The following is a 23,332-nucleotide window of genomic DNA, read 5'->3' as shown; positions in this document are numbered from 1 at the left end:
GCCTTGAACTCCCAGAGATCCACTTGCCTCTGGCTCCTGAGTGCTGGGATTAAGGACATGTGCCACCACCATCCCACAACATCTTATACTTTCGTTTTATTATTTTAATACTGTAAACATTTTGTTTTATTCTATCACTTTCATTGATTTTACCGTCGTTGGATAACTAGGTTAATTCCGCTTTGGGGCATCATCAATAAAACAATCTTTCTTGAACACACACACAAAAAGGAAAGTAGGTGGGGGGGGAGTGCATGCCTTTAAGCCCAGCACTCGGGAGGCCGAGGCAGATGGATCTCTATGAGTTCTAGGCCAGCCTGGCCTACAGAGTGAGTTCCAGGATAGCCAAGGCTACACAGAGAAACCTTGTCCCAAAAACCAAAAAAAAAAAAAAAATTAAAAAGACAGAAAAGAAAAGTAAGATGGAGAATAATTGATGACAACAACCAACCTTGACCTCTGGCTTCAACATGTTCATGTGTACATGCTCACACATACACGCAAACACACGTGCACAGATGAAGGGATATGCACACACACACACACACACACACACAAATCCACACAAATTGGACAGCTTGGAGCTACACATTGACTGTCTTACCATGTCCATGCCAAGACCCACACATGTCCTTGATGGGTGAGTCCCTTCTTTGAGTACACGGGCTGCACGCTTGGAGGCAGTTGGACTTTACTCTCAGGGCTTCCAGTTACTTGCGGTCACACGACTGTAACTTTTAAACCCATGTCTTTTCAAGATAAACACTAGCCAAGGTTTATCTCCGGTGGCAGTATGTCTCCGGTGGTAAGAGTCTTGCTTGCCATCAGAGATCACGGTCAACCAAGAACTAAGGATAGCCCTGGCTAGCTTTGGAAGGGAGATGGGAAAGGGGGTCATTGTGCTAACCTCTACTGTTGTGGGTACTTGGACTATTTTAAAGGATTCTTTAAGGGGCTAGCAAGATGGCTCAGAAGCTAAAGTAACATAACTGAAAACTGCACAATCTGGCAATATCAGTTCAATCCTCGGCACCCACGTTAGGGTGGGAAGAACAAATTTGACAAAGTTGTCCTCTGACCTACAATACACACACGCACACACATAAAAAAATTGAAAATTTTAATAATCCAATCAATCATTGATTCCACCAATATGACAAATGCCTTCCATCAGTCCTGCTCCACAAATTGTCTGAACCATCAAGATTGCAACATTAACTATCTCCGCAGTTGAAGGGAGACTAAGGAAAGATTCAGATTTTCACCTGCTTGGGTTTGGAAGTGGGATGGTTTTGAAGGATCTAATCCATACATGCAGCTTTAAACAGCTGAGGGAGAGAGCAAGGGGCAGGCCCATGAAGGAAAAGAGCCAAAGTCTAAAGCCATAAAGATGTTCTGATTTCCACTTCTAGCTCTGTGCTGAGGCAGCTCTGGATGGTAAGGCGCAGCTGAAGCCCACAGCGGAGGCCCCTGGGCCAAGTGAGTATCCCCCTCTCCACAGCAGAACACAGCAAGGGAGGGTCAGTGGGGCCTCCAGGCTGTGGGGTTCAACCTTGACAGAGACCGCCGGCGGTGAGTGGCTGAAACCTGACCCCCTAGAAGGGAGCAGGAACTGTTTACCAGTGGCAACAGCTGGAGGACAGATGTTTCATGCTCTGGAGCCCTGGGAAGGTACTATCAGCCTCTCTCCATGGAGAAATCTGCTACCTGGAGCCCAGCCCACTACCAGCTGGTGATCCTGAGAGCTGAGAGGAACGTCATCCCTCCCCTTCTAACTCTGGGACCTTGAGCACGCAAAGAGACAGATTTGAAAAAGCAGAGAGGAAGAGGCTTGTGTTTCTTTCTACTTTCTGTTACCTGTGAACCTCCCTTTACACCAAGTGCCTAACCCTGAGGCCCAGAGAAAGGTTCCTTGCTTGCTCATGCCTGCCTGGGTTCCTCCTAAACCAACGTAACTAAAAACTGCATCTTCTAAGGGTGGCTGCCAGCAGGCACTCTGTTACATGTGTGACTCCATGCCTCGCAGTTCCTGCCTTTTTCTGCCTGACATGCCTGTACACACATCCACACACCCGCACATATATGCATAAGTAGGACATACACAGACACTATATGTGAACACTCACTGCCCTCCCTGTTCACTTGGCCTCTTCTGTACCCTCTGATCAGGGTTATAGTCACACAGTTTTCTCAGCCTCCTAACCCAGTCCTCCCATGGACAGATCTTGCCCGTCCTATCACATGTTCCCTGCTGCCCAGCTCATTGCTTTGCAGACCGAGATCCCAGGGTTCAGGCAAGGACTCCCGGGGCACTATCTCCACACACTGCCCTCTCCACAACCTGCCCAGCTAGCAGGAGCTCTTAGCAGACTCCTCTCCCTGCTCTGAGCAGGAGTCAGGGGGTGGCAATGAACTTCTCACTCCCGGCAATTAGAATGGAATCTGTCTTAACAGAGAGCCAGACAAAGGTCAAGGGAGCTTCCAGGTGCAGGGCAGGTTGGTGGTATCCCTCGCTTTTAGTACTAGATTCCAACCTCTGCACCTGGCCCAATTAATCCTTACAGCCCACCCTCGGGCAAGTGTTCCTGGGTGTCCACGGAAAGAGACTTAGACCCTGAGGTGCAGGAGGAGAGCTAAGCTTGGTCCCGGCTTGTCTGCTTGGAAGGCACATGTTCAGGCCCCTGAAGCTTTGCAGGATCCTCCTAGCTCTGTCTCTGCCTCCCAGAGCCTAAGGTAAAGGGGGATATTTGCAGGGTCCAGAAAGTCCAAGGCTGAATATAAATCACCAAGACCTTAGCGTTCCCTAAGATACCAGACAGCTAGGTCTGTGGGTCCTCAGCTGGATGGGGAGCCGGGGAAAGGGGACAAGTAAAGAAATTCTCCCTCCCATCCTGCCAGTCTGCCTTCATGCCAAGGCAGTCTGCACAGTCCTGGAGGCAAGGTGGACAAGGCATGGGCACAGCATTCTAGAGGTGTGTTACCAACAACAGCTTTTTTAAAAGATGGACTTCTAGAAAAACCTATGCCTAGGAGAGGCAGGCTTGGCAGGAGGGGACAAAGCACTATTGAAAAGGCTACAGCCTGGTGTGGTGGTTGCCCCAATAAGCTCATATATTTGAATGCTTAGTTGCCAGAGAGTGGCACTCTTTGAAAGGATTAGAAGGAATAGGAGGCGTGGCCTTTTGGAGGAAGTGTGTCACTGGAGATGGGCTTTGAGGTTTTAAAAGCCCATACCAAGTCTAGCTTCTCTCTCTCTCTCTCCTTTTCTCTCCCTCTCTCTCTCTCTCTCTCTCTCTCTCTCTCTCTCTCTCTCTCTCTCTCTCTGCCTGTGAATCAGGCTGTAAAGCTCTCAGCTACTTCACCAACACCATACAGGCCACCATGCCACCATGCTTCCCGCCATGATGAGCTAACCTCTAAAACTGTAAACAGGCCTCTAATCAAATGCTTTTGTTTATGAGTTACCTGGGTCATGGTGTCTCTTCACAGCAATAGAACAGTGACTAGTACACGTGGGAAAGGGTGCAGGCCAATGTCTCGTGTTCACGTCTAGGCAAGTGGGGAATTTTACAAGAGGAAAAGGTTGGGAGCATTGTGTAGAAGTCAGAAGCCCATGTTCTTTCAGAACTGTAACTCATCTCCTAGTTGTGTGGCCCCTATCTTGAGGACACAGCTCAGTCAACAGCCAGTGTTTTGCAGACCAATGATGACAACTTCCTAATGGCCAGGCCATTATCTTAAGGTCTCTGAAATGAGAGTTAAGGCTGGAGCCTGTAAATAAAAACTGGAAAAAGACACAAAAAGGTATCGACACCACTTGCAACAGCCTACTACCATCATGCCCTTCGTATTGCAAAGTGTCAAGGGACTTTATAACCCACACCTTTTCCCTCTGGTGTCTAAAGACTGCCCCCTTGGGCCCCTCCCCTTTAAGAGTATGCAAGATTCCTTTTAGCAGCTCTCCATTCCAATTTCAAGCTGGAAATAAGCCTTGAGATCAGAACTAATCCCCAGCCTCACTATAATGCACCCATGAAGACACCAACAAGAGGGAACAGACACCCAAAAGATTCCCAGAACCAAAGGTTTGGAAGTTTGTCCTTTAACCCAAACCAGGCCTTACAGAATATAAATTGTGAAGTATGGCTGGACCCTAGGGAAGAGGAGTCCAGGGCAAATTAGATGTAGGAAACGTCCTTAGTATTAAAACAGAGCATGCCCCCGCAGGAGTCCTCAGAGCTTTGAAAAAGTGAGAAGAAGGTGATGTGTAAGGTTTCCTAAACCTATTTAGCCAGGGAACCCTTTTAAGGTAGGTCCTTTAGGACCAGTGTTCCACGGGAAGTGCTTTGGGCAAGGATACTCCGTCTTCTTGAGTCCAACTCCTTCTTGGCTACCTGAATCATTTTCACTGCCGGTTCACACAAGCAAGAGCCCGGTGGAAACATTCCCATCCCCAGTGCCCAGATGGTCACCACGGCTGAACAATCCGGCTCATCCTAGCTCTCTTCCCAAGAAGCTTCACTTGAAGTCACAGCTGCATCAGAAAGGCCTGGGGAAAGCCACACAATTGAATTGATGCCAAACACTCCCCAGCTAGCTCACAAAAAAAGGGCCACGCAGCCATCTCTGGGTTTAGCTCCTAAAACCCACAGAAGAAAATGTCCACTAAACCCCCAGCATCCCCCACTAAACCACGAGCTGTCACTGCAGGTTAATGAAACTATCAACCGGGGCCCTCACCAGCAGCCCAGGCCAAGAACATAGGTGATGGGGTCAGGCCATGAGTAGCTTCGATCCTAGGCACTTCCTTACCATGTGACTACAGCCCAGGCACTGGACCTTTCTGCACCTTGGTTTCCTCTTCTATGCAGTGGTGCTGACGTCCGGGAGACTGAGAGAGGTTAGCCTACAAGACCCCTCTAATGGTTCTGGCATCAAGAGGCCGCCCAGACCCTCACTTTCCTCCTGACCTGTGGTGTCTGCACCAACCTCCCAGGCTCCTTCCCCCTCTGTGGAAACTAAGCAGTCCCCACACCTCCGTGGAAGGAACACAGAAATTCTTCTAAATTCAAAGAGGTCTTCTGAGTCCACAAGTCAGACTTCCAGGGGTATCTCATCCCCTTTTTCCAGGACAAAGAATCTGACAGAGAAGCTGGCGTGATGGTTCAGTGGGTGTCAAATCTCTCATCACAAAAGCAGCAAGCTGGGGACCACTGTTCACACTCCCAGGACCCACATAAACGTCACATACCTGTCATCTCAGGACACAGCAGGCAGATGGCCACAATGGAAGGCTTTAAGCCCACAGGCTCTGGGCCACCTTACCATGTTTCCAGTCCTATTTTTAACTGTGAAACCTTAGGCGTGTGGGTGAACTTCCCTGAGCCTCACCTGCAAAACAGGAGTGAAAACAGCGTCTCCCTCATAGGGCTGGGGTGCGGGTACCATAAGGTGATGCCGATAAAATGTGTGTATCAGCCAGGCTAGGTGGTACACACCTTTACTCCTAGCACTCGGGAGGGAGAAGCAGGCAGATCTCTGTAAGTTCAAGGCCAGCCTGATTTACAAAGTCAGTCCAGCATCATCAGGGAGCTGTTACACAGACAAACCCTGTCTCAAAAAACAAAAACAGAACAACAACGACCACAAAAGAAACAAAACTTAAAAAAAAAAAAAAGCTTGTTATCATTTGATATCAACTTGTTATCCACTGCTTGGAACAGTTGGGATAGAAAAGGACTCTCAGGAGTGTTGGTGTCGTGGACCCTGATACAGACTTATTCACTGGCTCCATGCGGGCTCAGAGTAAGCCCTGGTTAGAAGTCTCCTCTTTCTCTCCCCCATTTCCCCAAACCCTGTGGGCATTCCTACAGGATCATGTTCCTATCACCTTCCGTTGTCTCATTCTAAGCCACAGGCTAGGGACTGTTTACAAAATGCTCACATGAGCCAGGCCTCCTAACCCTTCCTGCTGACCTTCAGGGTAGCCAACAGGAGCTCCCTCTTGTACTGGGCATGAGTTCGTCTGGTCTTCATTTCCCTGCAACCCCAGAGAGGCTGAGAACAGCAGCTAGGCCCCATTCCCGGGTTCTAGATTATTTAAATCAAAGTCAGTGGGCTTCTACTCTCTGAGACCCCACTCAGCTTTGCAGAGGGTCTTTCTCTCTGTGTGTGCTGGTTCTGTGTGTGTGTGTGTGTGTGTGTGTGTGTGTGTGTGTGTGTGTGTTTTCTCACCCCTAATAAAAGCCTTGCTTTACCATCTGAAAAAAAATGTCAAGATCAAAAGTTAGACAAGGCTACTGCTGTCCAGGACAGGCAGAAGTGACAGCAAGAGTCGCATCCAAGTCTCAGACCCGTGAGCTCTGACAAGGCCTTCTTCTTGGTCCACAGCCAGGGTACCCTGCCAAAGGCAATGGCACTACAAGCTCCCACCGCTATTGGCTCTGGGGAAGTCTCTCAGTGTCAGGACCTAGGACCTGCCCAGCCCACACAGAAAGTGGCCCAACCCCAGTATCTGGTTCCAGATGGGCACCTTGAGAAGCTCCTGGAGGGACGTGGCCTTCTGCAGAAGTTGACTGTGAGTAGGGAGGTGACACCCAGGGAGGAGGATGAGGAGGGATCATCCAGCTCCTCTCATCCTAAAACTGAAACAAATGCAAGGGGAGGCTGGTGTTTTGTGGGGTGTGCACAGGGCCTGGGAAGCCAGCCACGTAGAGTTTTGACATCCTTACCTGTCCCTACAGAAGGCCTTGGAGAAGGGGGCCCCTCCTTGAGGACCAGTGCCCCTGAGAGGTAGAGAAAGGAGCTCACGCCCACCCTAGATCCCAGCACTGGAGCCACGTGGGGCCAGCCACCTGCCGCCTCACCTTGGCTACTTCTGGCTTCCCACCCAGGGCTTTCACATCACCATTGCTTTTGTGCACCTGGCCCTTGGCGGTTATCTGCTCTCCACAGTCAAGAATCTGCACTTGGTGGTGCTGAAGTGCTGGTATCCATTCTGGGGAGCTGTCTCTGTGAGTAGGAGCCCAAATCAGTGGGTACAGGGCTACATAGGGACCCTGGGAGGCCCTGGCACTGGAGGCTAGGTGCAACCAAGAGGCACAAAGTGCAAACCCATCCTGCTTCCATCTTCCCTCCTTCTGCTCCATTCCCTCAGTCACACTATCCATAGCTCCTTCCTGGGAGAACCTGTCACTCCTGGGCCCTGTGGACCCTCCTTTATTTGAGCATGTATGTTGGGCAAGGAGAAGAGCCAGTATGAGGTAGGTTCGTAGGGCTTTATAGCCAAAGCAACCCTAGGGCTTTCCATTGCTATCAGGCTGTCTCTACAACTAACACACAGTTGTAACCCACAACTCCTGTCCTCTGCAGGCCATCAGCCAGGAAGAGAGATGATATGAGATTCACACACTCACCATTCCTCAGAGGATCCATGTTCCTCCAGGACTCCAGGACACTGTCCAGGCCCCGAAAACTGCCTTCACACTTAGCCCCAGCGCCATAGTGTCCTCTTGGGCAAATGTCTTCACGCCTCTCCCCACAATCCCCAGCTTCACCTCAGTCCTCTGTTCCCACTGCCCCAGCCTGGCACTCCCACCACAGTGGCAGGGCTTTCTAAACATGAGACGCCTATCACTCATGCTCCCCAGGATGAGAACAGAGCAAGGACTCAGCATACATAGAAAAGATAGATCAGAAACACCCTACATCTCAGTGCCAAAAGCAATGCCCTCTCTTGTGCAGAAGAAAGGTTGGGGGGGTGGTACTGTGACCTGCACGAGATCTGGAGGTTTGTGTCCTCCATGGGTAAACACACTGAGGTGCGGAGGCTGGAGAGGGCTTGCTCTGTCCAAGCAGTGGTGTTCTCTGCCCCACCGGCCAACAAGGATTTGTTTTCTTAGAGAATAAAGGGGACTTTGTGGTCTCAAGGTACCTCAACTTCTCTCTTTTGACCTCCAAACCTGGCCTGCAGTTTCTCATTTCAGGGATCATGGCCATGACAACAATGACATTTCCCTCCAAGACCTCTCTGGTGAGTTGGCAACTTGAGATCCTTCTCTCCCCTGCATCTGTGTGCAAGGGAGCCCCAGGAGCAGCTGGGAGCAAGAGTGCATTTTCAGGGTAGAAGAAAGCATCTGAGGAGTTCCAGGGGCAAACAACTGGCTAGATTTGACAGGGAAAAAAAGGGAGGCCCCACCGGGAGTTCCTGCCCTCCCGGAAATGGCTCCAGGCACCCTCCCTTCCACCTAGAACGGACCTTGGCTTCTTTATTGATTGCGTTTCTCTTTGCTGTGACAAGACCCCTGACAGAAAGTGGCTTACAGTTTAGGAGGGTACAGTCGAGTGTGGTGAGGAAGACATGGCAGTCGGAGCAGGAGGCTGCTTACTCGCACCTGAGCGGACCAGAAAGCAGAGAGATGAACGCTGGTGCTCATCGGACTCCTTTTTATCATTCCGTCTGGGCGCCCCTCCCCCAACAAGAGGCCGATGCTACCCACCTTTAGGGTGTGTCTTCCCTCGTCAGTTGAACCTCTCTGGGATACCTCCACAGGCGTGCCCAGGGGTGTGTCTTCTAGCTGATTCTAACACTCAAGCTAGTAGTAAAGATAAGGCATCACAGCTTCCTTCCAAATCTACCAAGTCTATTTATTATTCATTTATTTTTCTTTCATAATTCCATGCATATGTATTTTGAACTTTGATCATATCCCTGCTGCCATTTCATCTTCTCTTATGCCTTCCCCCTCCCACCAAACCTTTTCTTTCTCCCTGCAATACTCAAGTCCCCCTCTTTCTTTCGTGTCTTTTCTTTGTTTTCTGTTTTGTTTTGGGGGTTGTGATCCATTGCGTTTTAATTAGTGTCACCTACATGAGCATGGGTGGGAGTTATTTACTTGAGCAAGGACAACCTACCAGCGCCTACACCACTGAGATATGATGCCTCCTCCCCTCACAAAACTTAACTGCCTGCTCCCTAGAACAAATCTAGCAATTTTTTAACTTCATTCAGTATATGGCCATTCAAGCCCCTAAGCCATCAGCCTGAGGACCACCTGGCTCTGCATTCCTTCCCTCCAAGTCCTGGGGCTGCTTCCACATATCCCTCGGTCACCACCTTCTCCAGCCCACACCCTCTCTCAGCTCACATCTATCCCATCCATCTGATCTGGAGGAGTCCTCCCACACTCTCTCCTCACAGCAGCCCCAAGGGTTTGTTCTGGAGTGTAAGTCTTACCATGTCCTTGAGCTTCTTGGGGAGCTTAGAGAATGGGCATGTGATGCAGCAGAGGCAGAAGATACCTGGCAGAGACCTGGCCGACAGGATAGGGGCCTGTTTCAGGACCCGGCCAGACAGATGGGGAGGAGGCAAAACCCTGGGGTATGGGGAGCAGAACCCCTTCAGGCTCTTCTTGATCTTCCCTGTGGGGTTCTCTGAAAGTTGGTGAAACTGAAGGAGGATATATCTCTGAGGAGTGTGTCATGATGCACCTTTCTTTATTGTGAGCCTGGCACCTGGCATTGGCTCTTAGGTCCTTCCAGTGTGTCCTATAGAGGATGAACATGCCAGTGCCTTCCAGTGATCAGGAGCCCAGTGTGTCCAAGTTAGCAGCTTTGAGATCAAAGACAGGCAGAGACTTCAGGTGGGGGTGAGGGTGTCACAAACCAAGTACCTGGAAGGAGAGCCTTGAGTTGTATTTCTAAGCTTGGACACCAGCTCTAACATTTCATCTCTACTTGCAGAAGATACTCTCTGTGACAGCAAACATCGTCAGCTTGTTGTGTGCACTGGCTGGCTTCTATCTCATTGCCAAGGACCTCTTTCTGGAGAGCCCTTTTCCATGGCCAATCTGGAGACCATACCCCAACCCCACAGTGAGTTACCCTCCCCTCTTGAGCCCTCTGATTCCAAGGAAGGAACCCCCTTGAGCTTGCCCGAGAAGAAGCACTCGGGGCTCAGGAAACCTGCCCTGGAACCAGGCACTGCCAATCTATACACACCCCTCCAGAGGCATAGCAAAAGGAGCACGGATGGCCTTCTCATGAGTCAACATCAGGAAACTGGGCTGTGCTTCAAGTCACCATGCCCAGGCCTCTTACACACAGGAAAATTGAGGCCCAGATGTAAAGGAATTTTAATCTAGCAACATGGCTGCTCTGATCACACCAAAGACCTTGTAGGTCTGTGTGATCCAGCTAGAATGCAGATCTACCACACATCTTTAATCCCTCTGACTGGGATACAGACATTCTCGTAGTACATACCTTTAGTCCCAAACAATAAAGGTAAAATTAGTTTGTAGAAGGAGGCACCAGTATTTGAAATTGATTTCTAATTGAGGGACAGACAAAGTGACAAATCAGAGAAAGACTTGACAGAATGAGTTAGAGAGATAGGATATGCCCAACTCCAATGAGAAAAGAGAGCATCACAGAGAGAGGGAGTGGGCAGTTTTACTGGGACAGTTTTACAGAGACAGGCTGTAGAGAGAACAATCTAGACACAGGTGAAGACAGACAAGCCAAAGAATGAGAAGGAGCCAGAAGATTAGAACAGATTGGTATAGTTTCTTTGAGGCTAAGTAGAGCAATTCAGTCAGAAGCTGAGAAAAGCCAATTTGAATTGGTCAGCTTGGAGAGGAGTTTCAGCCAGAACAGCTAAATTGAACCAACCAGGAAGAGTTCAGAAAAGAAATAAAAAGGGTGATCTCATTCAGGAGTAAGCCTCCAAGATGACAATTACATCTGTGGAATGAAAGTTACATTTACACCCAGAGAAGGAGAATGTCCTGTCCGGTGCTGAGTAGCAAATTGACTGCAAGACCAGACCCTAGGACTGCTGACTTCACATCTAAGGCACCTCTTCCCCCTGCAGAGCTGGCTGACTCCACTTTGTTACCCCCCACCCCATTTTATGGGAGTGAATGCTGAGATTCAGAACGGATGGATAAATTTAGTGGCCAAAGGCCACACAGCAAGTCTGGGGTACAATGAAGGCTTAAAACCTGTGTGAAACAAGAGGGCCCAGGGCCCTGTCATGGCACCACAGCTGCTTCTACAACAGTTGGAAGCACTGCCTCTCTAAGTCAGGTGCCTCTCAGCCATGTTCCAGGGGTCTGACACACAAGCTTCCCTAATGAATGTCAGTAACTCCGCCCCAGAGTGACTCCCAGCTCACCCTTCCCCCCACCCTGCTATAAAGCTCTGGGCCTAAGCAACTCCATCAGCTGAACAGAATTGCCCAGATGACCCTTAGGGCCCACGGACTTGAGAGTCTCTCTGGTCCTCACAATTCAGGAAATAGTCACCCTGGCCCCTACGTGCCAGGCACTAGGCATGGGGCATGATGGAAACCACCCCAGTCCCTCAGAGTCCCTCCCTACCTTGCCAGGGGAGCAGAGGCCCTGCTGCTTCTGCTGCAGACCTGCCTGCCAAACCCAGGCGACAGGCAGGAAGCCCTGTCCTGTCTTCCCTCTGCTCCCTGCAGGCCTACATCCAGAGACTGGAGCTTGCCCTGTTCTGCTTCACCTGCCTGGAGATCTTCCTGGCAGGGCCCACAGCCGTCACAATCTGCAGGATGAAGCGCCTGCGTGCAGAGGTGAGGCCTTCCTGAAGACAAACCCTCAGGACCCGGGCACGTGAGGCAGCAGAGAGCTCAGAATGGACAGGCAGCAGGCAGGGATCATAGACTGGACGCCTAGATGTTGGGTCCTCTGTGGAACACTGAATTAATCTGAGTATAATTATATAGTAATGAGCCGTAGTGCTACTTCCCAGTACACAGTTAAACCGAGGCTCTGAGAAAACACTCCACCTCTTTGAAGCTGGAGCACACCAGTTCACCATGGGAATCCCAGCAAGCTGCCCACAGTCAACAGGACACTGGAGGTGGAACTAGAACTCAGACTCCACCAACAAACCCCTGTGGATCTCTCTTGATCAATGTTGAGGAGACAGTCACACACAGGCCTCAAGGGGTTCCCTCACCAAACCTCATGTGGACGCTGAGACTTCAAAAGCAACCCTGCCAAGACACACTTTGTAAAGAGCTGGTTATATCCTGTACTAGACCGATGAGGACAGTGATTCCTCTCTTGCAGGATAAGGATGACAGCCATCTTGATTCTGACGCACCCATGAAAGGTGAAGGTGTCGCTGGGGCTACCACCATGCTGTGAAAGCGTGGCTCAAGGTAACACATACCATGAGCAAAACAAGGGGTGGAGAGGTTCTCATCCTGGACTCCAAAGACTTTCAGAAGGGAGTCGCCCTGGCCCCTCACCCCGGACCTTTCCCTGGCACAGACAGGAGCCCGTTCCCCTGGGAAAGGGACAAACAGTGCTGTTGCTAAGATTGTACACCAAGGAGCAGTGGCGGTCCCTTCTCTTGGGCCACCCACCCAGCTCCAGATAGGTGTCAGCCTCCTCCTCTGACACTGGCAGAGCTTACTACAGTCTTTCTTGGGCCACCAGCTCTGGACTGCTCCAGACTCATTGACTCCTCCCATCAATCTCCACTTTATACAGGTCCAAGGAACTTGAGAAAGCAGTTGAAGACTTCTCACTAGTAAGTGCTAGTTCCAAGCTGAAGTCCTGTCCCACTGATGATGTGCAAGGTGGTTGTAGCACAGCCCTGACTCTCCAGAAAGGACATTTCAGTGGAGAGGTGACATGGACACATTCAAAGGAATTCCAGCAACATCAGCCCTCTTAGCTCCAGGGAACCCTGTCCCCCTCCAGCCTGTCTGCCACACAACAAGGCACAGGTCAGCCCAACTTTTTAATTGAGTCCCCTCTGGGCATCTGGGTCCAGGGAGCACTCGGTCCTTGCTGTCGACCTGGAGGAACTGCCAAGTGTCCCTGCACCCTATTTGATTCTAAACATCATTGAACTGTAATGGCATGAGTCCATTTAAAGGAAGGTGTTATGACGTGTGCATGCTAAGAGTTTGTAGTTAAGTTGTCAGAGGGTTTTCCTGCCTGAGAAGCAAGCAAAGTAGATTTCCCTCCCCTTCTCAGCTTACAGAAAAGAGCTGGATTCGAATTCTGACTTCAGTTATGTTCCCATGGCCCTTGAACTTGTAATTCTACTTTCTAATCTCACCAAACTCCTATGTTGAAAGAATCTTTGGGAATCTTCTCACTTAACCTCATGCCACAGATGGAGATGCTAAGGGCCAGATGGGTGAGGAAGGCTCAGAGTGTTAGCCAGAAGGTGGCTTTGACGGACATGAGGCTGGATCCCATGTCTTACATTATTATCACCTTGGCCATGACTCCTCAGCCCACAGCCCCTCCCCCCCACTTCCTGGGATCTTGAGAGTTGGATGAAGATCACCCACCCAGCTCCCTAGCTTCCAAACCTTCTGTTTCCTCCAGTATGAGAGTCTAACCCCACAGCCACCCCAAGAACATTAAGAGAAAACCGGAAACATGGGCCTCCTCCTTCACCACTGAGGCAGGTCATGGAGGCCTGATGGTCATTCTTTTGTCCCACAGATAAAGACTGAATTCCTACACTGCCAAGTCCATTCCTGCCTCCCAGCAGCTGGACTCCAGTGATGACACAGGCGTGACTCACACAAATAAATGCATAACTGCTATAAAGAGAAACTGAGGTATTCTGAGAGTGTGATGGAAACAGAGGGAAGTGGAGTGCAGAAGCCAAGAGGCCTCTTCCATGGAGTTATGTCAAGGGAAGCCTACAGGTCCAGCTGTCCAAGTGGTGTGTGTGTGTGTGTGTGTGTGTTGGGCATGTGTGTGTATGCATGTTTGCATCTGTAGGGGCATGGAGGCTATGTATGCATGCGTGTGCATATGGAGACGACTGATGTCAGACATCATCCTAGATCAAATGAGGACATATGAGGTTTATTCTCAATCATTCTTCTTCCTCCTTGTTCGTGGAAGCAGGACCTCTCACTCTAACCCAAAGCTTGCCAATATCTATATTCCCACAGGCCAGCCTGCTCGGGGGATCCTGTGCCCCTCTGCCTTGTGAGCCTGGAATTACAGGTGAGCCACCATGCCTACCCAGGGTCTAGATAGGTCCTGGACATCTCAGGGTTTGATAGTTAGTTTTATGTCAAGTTAACATAAGCTAAAGTCACCTGAAAGAAGAGAACCTCAGTTAAGAAAATGTCTCTGTAAGATCAGGCTGCAGGCTAGCCTGCTGGGCACATTCTTAATTAACGATTGATGAAGAAGGGCCCTGCCCACTGGAGGTGGGGCCATCCCTGGGCTGATGGTCCTGGGTCTTATAAGAAAACAAACTGAGCAAACCATGAAGAGCAAGCCAGTAGGCAGCACCCCTTGATGGCCTCTGCATCAGTTCCTGCCTCTAGATTCCTGCCCTATTTGAGTACCTGCTCTGGCTTTCTTCAATGATGGACTACAATGTTTAAGTGTAAGCCCAATAGACCCTCTCCCTCCCCAACTTGCTTTTGGTCATGATGTTTTAGCGAAGCAATAGAAACCTGAACTAAGTCAGGATCCAAGCTCCAACCCTTTTGCTGCCTTGAGCGCTTTAACCACTGAGCCCTCCTCAGCCCTGTTATGTCCTTCTCACAGACTTAGTTCTTCCCAGGCAATCCGAGTCCACTCCTTTCCTCCCTCACCACTCCCTGTGGCTGTAGCCACTTTCTCCTGGCATGCTCATCCTTCTAGACTAGCCCGGAGCCTGGCACTGACTCTGAATCAAACTGCCTTGAATGTCCCCGGCCTCCGCCAAGGGTTGAACACTGTAACCTGTCAGGGTCAAGACAGGAAAAATATCCCTGGGGACAGATACACACTGAGACTTAATGCAAGGAATTGGCACATGCGGTGACAGAGCCTGGCAGAACAAGTCCAGGACGTGTGGACTAGGCCATCCACGTGGCAGGCAGTCTGCAGGACAGGCACCTGGACGGCTGGAGCCACCACACACATGGGACTTCCAGTCTTGTAAGCCTCCATCCTCCCCACAGGAGGAACAGTTTCTACCGGGAGGAGATTCACACAGAGCTCGGGAGTCTTGGTTCTGTTTGTTATACCTTTCCCCGGAGTCAGACCTACCTTGATTAGCTAAGAAGGCCTCTTGCACTATGGATTTGATCACAGCAAAACATCTGTACAACAAACCCAGACTCTTCTGAGTAACTGGGGAACTGACTTCCCATGAGTAACTGTGACATGACTTCCCATGAGAACCTGTGAGCAGAGAAAGGATCCCGCCCAAGAAATGCAATGAGTTTATTGGGGTCACTTGCAGGAGTGACCCAAAAGCAACTGCACCAGCCTGAGTGGCACAACTCCTAACAGCTGCGTCCTTGGGGCTACCTGTCCAACTTGTCTCTAGATCCAAGGAAACATCTCCTCTGCCCAGAACACACTCCTCTGTGTGCTGCTTTATAACTCAGGGTCCTCCCCAGACCCTCCTAACACCCTGGACTCCCCAGGCACTTCACGCCCTCCTCCAGGCAGGAGTGTTTAGGAGGAGATGACATGGCAAGAATATTGTCACATAGTCACACAGAGACAAAGCTGAAGAAGAGGGCGATGAAGAGACCAGAGCCCACAGAATTACCTTTGCAGGCTGGAGGGGACTAGTCTTCAGACACCTCCACACTGAACCTTTTCTTTCAGGCTACTAGCGAACATTTATGGAGTCTTACTCCGAAACCATTCAAAGTACTTTTTACCCAAAATATAAGGTAAAGGATAATCAAGAAAAACACACAGTCAGCCTCTAGCCTCCGCATGCGTGTGCACACACATGCATACACACTTACATGCTGCCTTAGTTACTTTTGTTGCTGTGATTGAAAAAATAAACTAGCAAGGCAACTTAAAAAAGAGTTTATTGGGAGCTTACAGTTTCAGAGTGTGAGTCCATAGACATCATGGTGAGGAGTGTGGCAGCAGCAAGAGAGGCATGGGCTGGAGGGGAGTTCACACCTCACTGGCAAGTACAGGACAGAGAGGGCTAACTGGAAATGCTGTAGGCTTTTTGAAACGTCAACACCTGCTCCCAATGACACACATTTTCCAAAAAGATCACACCTCCTAATCCTTCCCAAATAGTTCCACTCACTAACTGGGGACCAAGTACTCAAACATATAAGCCCATGTAGGGGGAATTCTCATGTAAAACACCATATATATGTACATATACAGCCCCCAATACACACACAGAGAGAGAGACAGAGAGTGAGACAGAGACAGAGATACTCCTTAAATTTCAAAATGTTTCATCATGTAAAACCATCTTAGGAAATAGCACATCCTCCTTTTCCCACTAGACCCTCTGTGAGTGTCAGCTTCTAAAGAAAGAGTGAGAAGGGGCGGCTGCTTACTTAAACATCACTTCTCTTCCCCACCTCCAACCTTTCCGGCTGGTTAGGAAGTCAGAAGAACAAAGCATGCATAGTCGAACCCGACAGAGTTCTACGTCACTCCTGGCATCTGCTCTGAGTTGGTGTGACCACGCTGAAGTACACGATAGAATGTCATGTCAGTGATGACTGGGCATGAAAAACGTGAGGGACCTGGGTAAGAGGTCCTCCTGGCATCTAAATTGCCTAGGGAGCCTCTAAGAGACGCAGTCTCAGCCACACACCCTCCCTCCCTTCTGCAACTCCAGTGTCTTGTAGCATATTTAGTTGTCACAACTAGAGGTGCTGCTGGCTAGGATGGGAAAAAGCTCTTAGGGTCCCAGGGTTGGAGGGAGAAGGGAGTTCAGGAGAGAGACACCGAGCCAGAGTCCTTCCAGCAAGAGATGTATTAACTTCAGCAGGCAGACAGATAACCAGCATAGTGGAGATCTGAAGCAGAGAGTTTCTGCCCCACCCCCTATCCCTCACCCCCCGTGAGTGGCACCTGTTCTTTTAAAGGCCCTTTTGAAGAGGGATCAGAGCAATGGGTCCAAGGTCAGCTGTCATCACCAGCTAGACTAAGAGACATTGTGTGTTCCAGCATTCCTGGCTGAGCTGGGTGGCTGTCTGAAGAGTCCCACAGACATTTCTGGATAAGGGGCATCTCCAAGAATAGTCCTTCCCAGTATACAAGGAGACGGTGGTCACTTGTCCTGTCTGTACCCTGTCTCCATTTAGAGCTTTGCTTTAAGCAGTGGTGCTCAACGTTTTTAATGCTATGACTTTTTAAATACATTTTCCCATGTTGTAGTAACCCCATCCACAAAGTTATTTCTGCTGCTACTTCATAACCATAATGTTGCTAACTCTTATGAATCATAACGTACATTTTTTTTGGAGATAGAAGTTTGTCAAAGGAGTCAAGGCCCAAAAGTTGAGGAGCGCTAGTTCTAATGGGTCTGTAAGAGTGCGTTCTTAGGACACCAGGTGTCTTAGTTAGGATTTTATTGCTGAGAAGAGGCACCATGACCATAGCAAAGTTTTCCTCTCATAAAGGAAAACATTTAGGTGGGGCTGGTTTACAGTTTCAGAGATTTGTCCATTATCATCATGAAAAGAAGCATGGCAGTGCGCAGGCAGCCATGCTACAGGCAGCCATGGCACAGGCAGCTGAGAGTTCTACATCTTGAGCCACAGGCAGCAGCAGAAGACTGTATATCACACTGGGCTGTAGTTTGAGCACAGAAGACCTCAAAGCCCACATAACAGTGACATACTTCCTCCAAAAAAAGCATTATCCAGATTCTGATACTGAGGAGCCCTGTGCACAGATGAGGCCTGGGCTCCTGGATGGTGCTATCGACCATAGGAGTCATTTTTTGTGTGTTATGGAAAAGTCAGTCTGGGTCCATAGAATAGAAAATCTGGAGACATTCCTGCCTAGATGCTGGATTACCTGAACCCACACTCTGGCAGGGCCTGGCACATGAGGCTTCTTGCCTGACCACTCGTGTCCTTCATAGTCTCCTCTTGGATGCTCACCCTCAGGCAGGTTGAGTGACTTGCCCAGGGAGGCACGGCTACTGATCTAATTAAATTTGCCCATACAGGGAAGGAACCGGTGCACAAGAGTATCCATTTCTGAATTTGATTTGGGCGGCTTCCCCGACCCTGTAGTTATTTCTATTGCCACTAGGTGGCACTCAAAGTCCATGTTTGCATTGATTACTCAGCAGCCTTAGAGCCATGTGAAATACATAGCCGCTAACAGGTGAGGCTTTGGCCTTTTTGTATGACTGCAACATCCCTGTAAGTTACAACTAATACTCTCCTCAGTCATCAAGATGGACCTGTCGGGGACATCTTTGTATTGTTGGTGTTGTCTCCTATTAGAGACAAGCGTTTCTCTTACACCCACCCTTGAAACTCACACAGCAGGTGCACGAAATTCATAGGAATTAAGACAGAGGGAGTGCTTTCCAATGGTCCAGTGCTTGCTCAAAAGAATGCTTGTCCAGGGAACAGAGGCTTCGGCATCCCCAGGAGCTGGAAAGAAATGTTGTCTCAGCCCCTTCCCAAAGTATTGAGTTTGTTCGAATTTTGTCAAGAGCTCCAGGCTGCTTGGTCAGGTTTGGGGAACACTAAAGTACCTCAAAATCTTTAGTGATCATCTTCCAGGAGCCTTGCAAGCCTGACAGAGCTCTAGGAAGAGACAGAAATTGTAAATGCTTGTGACTCACAGGGGAGTTAGAGGACTTTATGGTCACGCGACTGCCTTCAAGTCACCCATGTTCCTAGAAGTCGATTCTCACCTATGCTCCTGTAAGCAACCTCAGTAAACTCACTGGGTGACCAAACAAGGCTTCTGTGGAATCAGGTTTTCTTTTGATTGGCATGAGTTCATTATCTAGAGCAAGTAGATCTCCCAGGAAGAGCCACTTGCTCACAACTTTTATTCCTATCTGGACAAAAGCTCCTATTTAGACAGTGAGCTGTGTGATCACTGAAGGTCCTAACAAAGTCACTCTACAAATAGAAAACCCGAGACGTCCACCAGGACCCCAGTGGATAGTGATTGGCCTGGGGCACTGAACTTGGGCACCTGACCCTGTTAGCAGAACCCCTGCTTCCCCTAGACCTCAGAAGATGCCATGAATCTGAGAAGGTGCCTGCCTAGACATAGGTCTTCTGACTCATGCCCAGCCAGACCCACTCTGCACAGGGGCTGCACCCAGAAAGGTAAGGTACACAGAACTTAGACCACAGAGGCTCTGAAACACTAGTGTCTCCGGCTTCCGCTGACACACCTAACTCCACTACCCTGATTAATTTAATTCACTCTGGGGGTTGGCTGTGGCTTGTGGGATACTCTGAAGTTATAAGTTACTGGGATGTGGTAACTTCTGATATATGTCGAATTTAGTTGAGTGGGAAGAAAGGAAGCCAGTATCCCTTTAATACAAGTCACCACCCTCATTCTTTCTGTTCAACATGACACTAGCACAAACACCAACAGAACACTATCCCATGCTCTCTTGGCTTCTGCATGCTCTCCCCATTCACAAATCACAGAACTGACTTACTGAGGGACAATAGTAAGGCTTGCTGTAAATATATTTTTACTGTTTTTCTGGTGTTGTGCTTGTTACTTTTCTCCTATGCTATCCCCTGTCATTTTCTTTTGCAAAAGGTGACTTTAAAAAAAAATCATATGTATGTGTGCATGTCTGTGTGGGGTTATATGTGCATGAGTGAATGCAAGAGCTCTCCGACGCCTGAAGAGGGCATCAGATGCCCGGAGCTGGAGTTAAAAGCACTGGTGAGCCACCCAACTTGGGTACTAGGAGCAGAACTTAGATCCTCTGTAGGAACAGCATCAATCACTGACCCATCTCTCCAGACAACCCCACCCCACCCCCGGTGACTTTTTAGAACATGTTTTAATGGCTGATAGATTCCTTCTTGGCAAATGGCACTTCTGGGCTGCCCACTGAGACCTGGGCCACCCACTGGTAAGTCCTAAGCCAGGCCTCAGGTTCATGATTCAACCCAAGACCGTTAGGCCAAAATGAGCTTGAAACACACATTATAAAGCTTCCCCACAGAGGTAGAAGCTGGGGCTAGAGAAGCCAGCCATTTTCCTTTCTTTGTAAGGGCATCATCTAGTTTGGGAAAATAAGAAATGCTAGTGTTCCGAAAAAGAGAGACACTAATTTATTTCTTTTCTCCCTCTGGGTGAGGTTTTCAGATAGAAGCCTGAGCCATGTGAGACAGCTTATTGTAACTCCTCATCTTCAAGTTTCAGTGTTCCTCCTGCTCTTCTCTGTGGCCCTAGAAGATGCCTATTTGTCAACAGAAGCTAATGCTATCAAGGACTCCAGGGGCTAATGTCTTAAATTTTCTGGTATAGACCTGAAATCTACCAATACTTGTATTTTCAATGTTGTTGCTTGCTTTTTATTTTTTAAAACAAAAAAAGTTGAAGCCAGGTATGGTGGTACATGCCTATGATCACAGAAGCCAAGAGGGGTTTTCATCTGATTACTGTGAGCTCAAGCCCACCTTGGGCTTCATAGCAAGTTCCAAGCCAGCCCAGGCATCACAAGAGTCTCTTAAAAAAAAAAGGGAAAAGGAAAGAAGGAAGGAAGGAGGAAAGGAAGGAAGAAAAGTGAGCTTGGGTGTGGTGGCCCATGTCTTTTATCTCAGGACTTGGAAGGCAGAATCAGGAAGGTCCCTGGAGTTTGAGGCCAGCCTGGTCTACACAGAGAGTTTCAGGACAGCCAGGGCTACACAGAAAGACTATGTCTCAAAAAAACAAAACAACAAAAATGTTGAGACCTGGAACTATTACTATGAAGCTATTATTCCCACCTCAACGTGAACTTGTCTTTGCCTAGGATATGATTTTTACATGATCATAGCATCTAGAATGTGGTGCTGCTAGCAAGATTCTCTTAAAGGATCATTTCAAAATGTTTATGTTCATTTATTTAGCGTGTATTAGTGTGTGCCTGGATGAATGTATGTGCATGCAGTGCTGTTGGAGGCCCAAAGACAGGATCAGATGCCCTAGAACTAGAGTTACGGATGGCTATGAGCCAAACCGCGTGGGCACTGGGAACTGAAACTGGGTTCTCTGCAAGAGCAGCCAGCACTCTTAATCACTGAGCTCTCTCTACAGCCTCAAGGATCATTTTTTAAAAGACTTATTTATCTTTATTTTATGTGTATGAGTGTTTTCCTGCATGCACGTCTGTGTACCACATGCACACGTGGTGGCCATGGAGGTTAGAAAAGGGCATCAGACCCCCTTGGGTGGAGTTACAGATGCTGTGAGCCACCATGTGAGCGCTAGGAACCCAGGTCCTCTGCAAAAGCAGCGAGTACTTTTAACCACTGAGCCATCTTTCCAGACAGCCCCACCCCAACCAGCATAGTAATTCATCTTTGTTTATTTGTTTGACAATTATTAATAAGTAATTGCTAAGTAGCAAGTACTGATTGTGTTTGAAGAATATAACAACAAAGAAAATGAAAAATAAAAAGCTAAAATAGAGAGCTAAAACCACACAAGCAGAAAATGATAACATCTGAGCACTGTGTTTTATGTGGAGATGCACAGAACTGAGTAAAATATCACTGGTTAATCTGTCATTTATCTCTATAGGAAGTCTGGTTTTGTTTTCTTTTTGTTACTTTGATTTATTTTAATTAACTTATTTTATTTATTTATTTATTTATTTCCAAGCTGGCCAACACCTCCCTATTGTTATAAAGAATGAAAAAAAAATCCCAAATCATTCTATTTTACCAGTCAAGACTCAGGAGCCAGATGCTGGGGTGAAAACTTGCTAGCTCAGAGAGTCAGAGAAAGTACACAACTGCCTTTCCTACTCAACTCACGTCCCAGAAGGAAAAAGCCAAAAGCCCAAGACCAAAAGCTTGCTAGCTCAGCTGATGCCCAGGAGGAAAAGGCCTGCTAGCTCACCTGACAGCCCAGAAGGAAAAAGCCAAAAGCTAAAAGTCAAAGAGCCAAATTGCTCAAGAGCCTCTCCTCCACACTGTCAACTCAAAGTCCCTCCTTTCTGTTAATCCCTATCAGCCATGTTCTTGCCCTGCCTCTTGACCTTGGGTTAACTTTATTAAATCCTGTGTACAGAAAGCGCTAGGATTGAAGCTGTGTGCTAGGGCTGAGGCACACCATCATCACCTGTTTGCAGTAAACAGAAAACTCTTGGGTTAAAATTGTGTATTAGAGCTGAACCACCCCAAACAATAAACAGGTTTTTACAGTTCCTGATCTCAGGGTTCACAATGGGATCAAATAGCCTGCAACACCACCATGTCCTCCTGCATTTACCTCCAAATCCTCCTGTCCCCACTTCCTGAGGGCTGGGATTACAGGCGTGCATCTCCGCACCCAGATGAGGAGCACTTTTAAAGACCTGCAGCTTCTATCTTAGAAAGAACGGTCAGCCTAGGCTACAGGTGGGAACTTATGCTACCTTTAGCCTGAGACACAAAGGCCTGGTGTGGGTAAAATCACACGTGTTGTAGTAACAGAGCCCTGGATTCAAACCCCCGCTGGACCACTCACCAGCTTCTGCCCCTGCACCTCTGAAAATCAAGATTGCCCAGAGAATCAGATAAGACCTGCAAGCATCACCCGTATGTGCTAGCTACTAGACTCTTGATGGTTTAAACTACTGGTGAAACTTGAACATTTTTTTATGACTTTCTAATCTACTGTGTAAAATGTATTCCTATCAGTATTTCTGGCCATCTTGTTAGCAGCACGCCCTTCAACCTGCAGATAAATGGGGTTAGTGGAGGAAACAATCTGTTTCCATGACGGTCCTTTGGCAGAGCTACTTGCGCCAGCGTATCTGAGGTGCAGCATTATGACCACAGGACACACAATCAGTTCTTGATGTGTGTGCAGATGACAGGATGACAGAGAGCTCGGGCCCTGCCCTGGGATGCTGAGTTCCACGTGCAGCCCTGTTCCAAGGGGAGCGTGAGACATCTGGAGGCTCCATGGAAACAGAAAAGGTCGTTTGTTGACACTTAGAGATCAGTTCACCCACCTGAGGTTGAATGAATGCCCCATCTGCCTGAGTTCTAGGGCTGGTCTCTGAAGGGACCCTCCAACCCAGAGTCTCCATGGAATGAATGGGACATCTGCTGAATGTCCTTTGCCCTAGATTCTTGCCGCCCTTTTGTCTTTAGATTCTCCCTAATTGCAGGAAAAGCCAAATGGCCTGCAACAGGCAATAGAAAGCGATAACACCAGCTGCTTCACCTTAAGGGTCTGCCCCTGCAGAGTGTGACTGAATTCTTACTTAATCATCTCCTGGACACCTTGTTATTTTGTTGTTGTTGTTTTGTTTTGTTTTATTTGGTTTGGTTTGGTTTTGGTTTTGGTTTTTGCTTTAAAAGGAACCTACCTTCTCCTTTCAGGGCTGCAGTCTGACTGCAGTC

General features: G+C 48.6%; 1 protein-coding gene across 1 annotated transcript; it reads left to right on the top strand.

Annotated features, from left to right (window-relative positions):
- The first annotated feature begins 1,414 nt into the window (after positions 1–1,414).
- Ms4a10 (membrane spanning 4-domains A10) lies at positions 1,415–13,610 on the top strand. Its single transcript, XM_021636042.2, has 9 exons — positions 1,415–1,479; positions 6,391–6,577; positions 6,894–7,013; positions 7,973–8,032; positions 9,742–9,873; positions 11,486–11,596; positions 12,099–12,190; positions 12,525–12,564; positions 13,497–13,610. The coding sequence occupies exons 2-7, from the start codon at positions 6,413–6,415 to the stop codon at positions 12,174–12,176; spliced, it is 666 nt and encodes a 221-aa protein (XP_021491717.1). The 5' UTR covers positions 1,415–1,479; positions 6,391–6,412; the 3' UTR covers positions 12,177–12,190; positions 12,525–12,564; positions 13,497–13,610.
- Positions 13,611–23,332: the final 9,722 nt, after the last annotated feature.

Source organism: Meriones unguiculatus, chromosome 1 (assembly GCF_030254825.1).
Source record: "Meriones unguiculatus strain TT.TT164.6M chromosome 1, Bangor_MerUng_6.1, whole genome shotgun sequence".
Taxonomy (NCBI): domain Eukaryota; kingdom Metazoa; phylum Chordata; class Mammalia; order Rodentia; family Muridae; genus Meriones; species Meriones unguiculatus.
The sequence above is the reverse complement of the archived record's forward strand: the minus strand, read 5'-3'. Positions and strand labels throughout refer to the sequence as shown.

Coding starts and splice junctions, on each gene's coding strand:
- Ms4a10 (XM_021636042.2), top strand. CDS start 6,413: ATGGCACTACAAGCTCCCACCGCTATTGGCTCTGGGGAAGTCTCTCAG. Junction 7,014..7,972: donor CATTCTGGGGAGCTGTCTCT/GTGAGTAGGAGC, acceptor CCTGGCCTGCAG/TTTCTCATTTCAGGGATCAT. Junction 8,033..9,741: donor TTCCCTCCAAGACCTCTCTG/GTGAGTTGGCAA, acceptor CTCTACTTGCAG/AAGATACTCTCTGTGACAGC.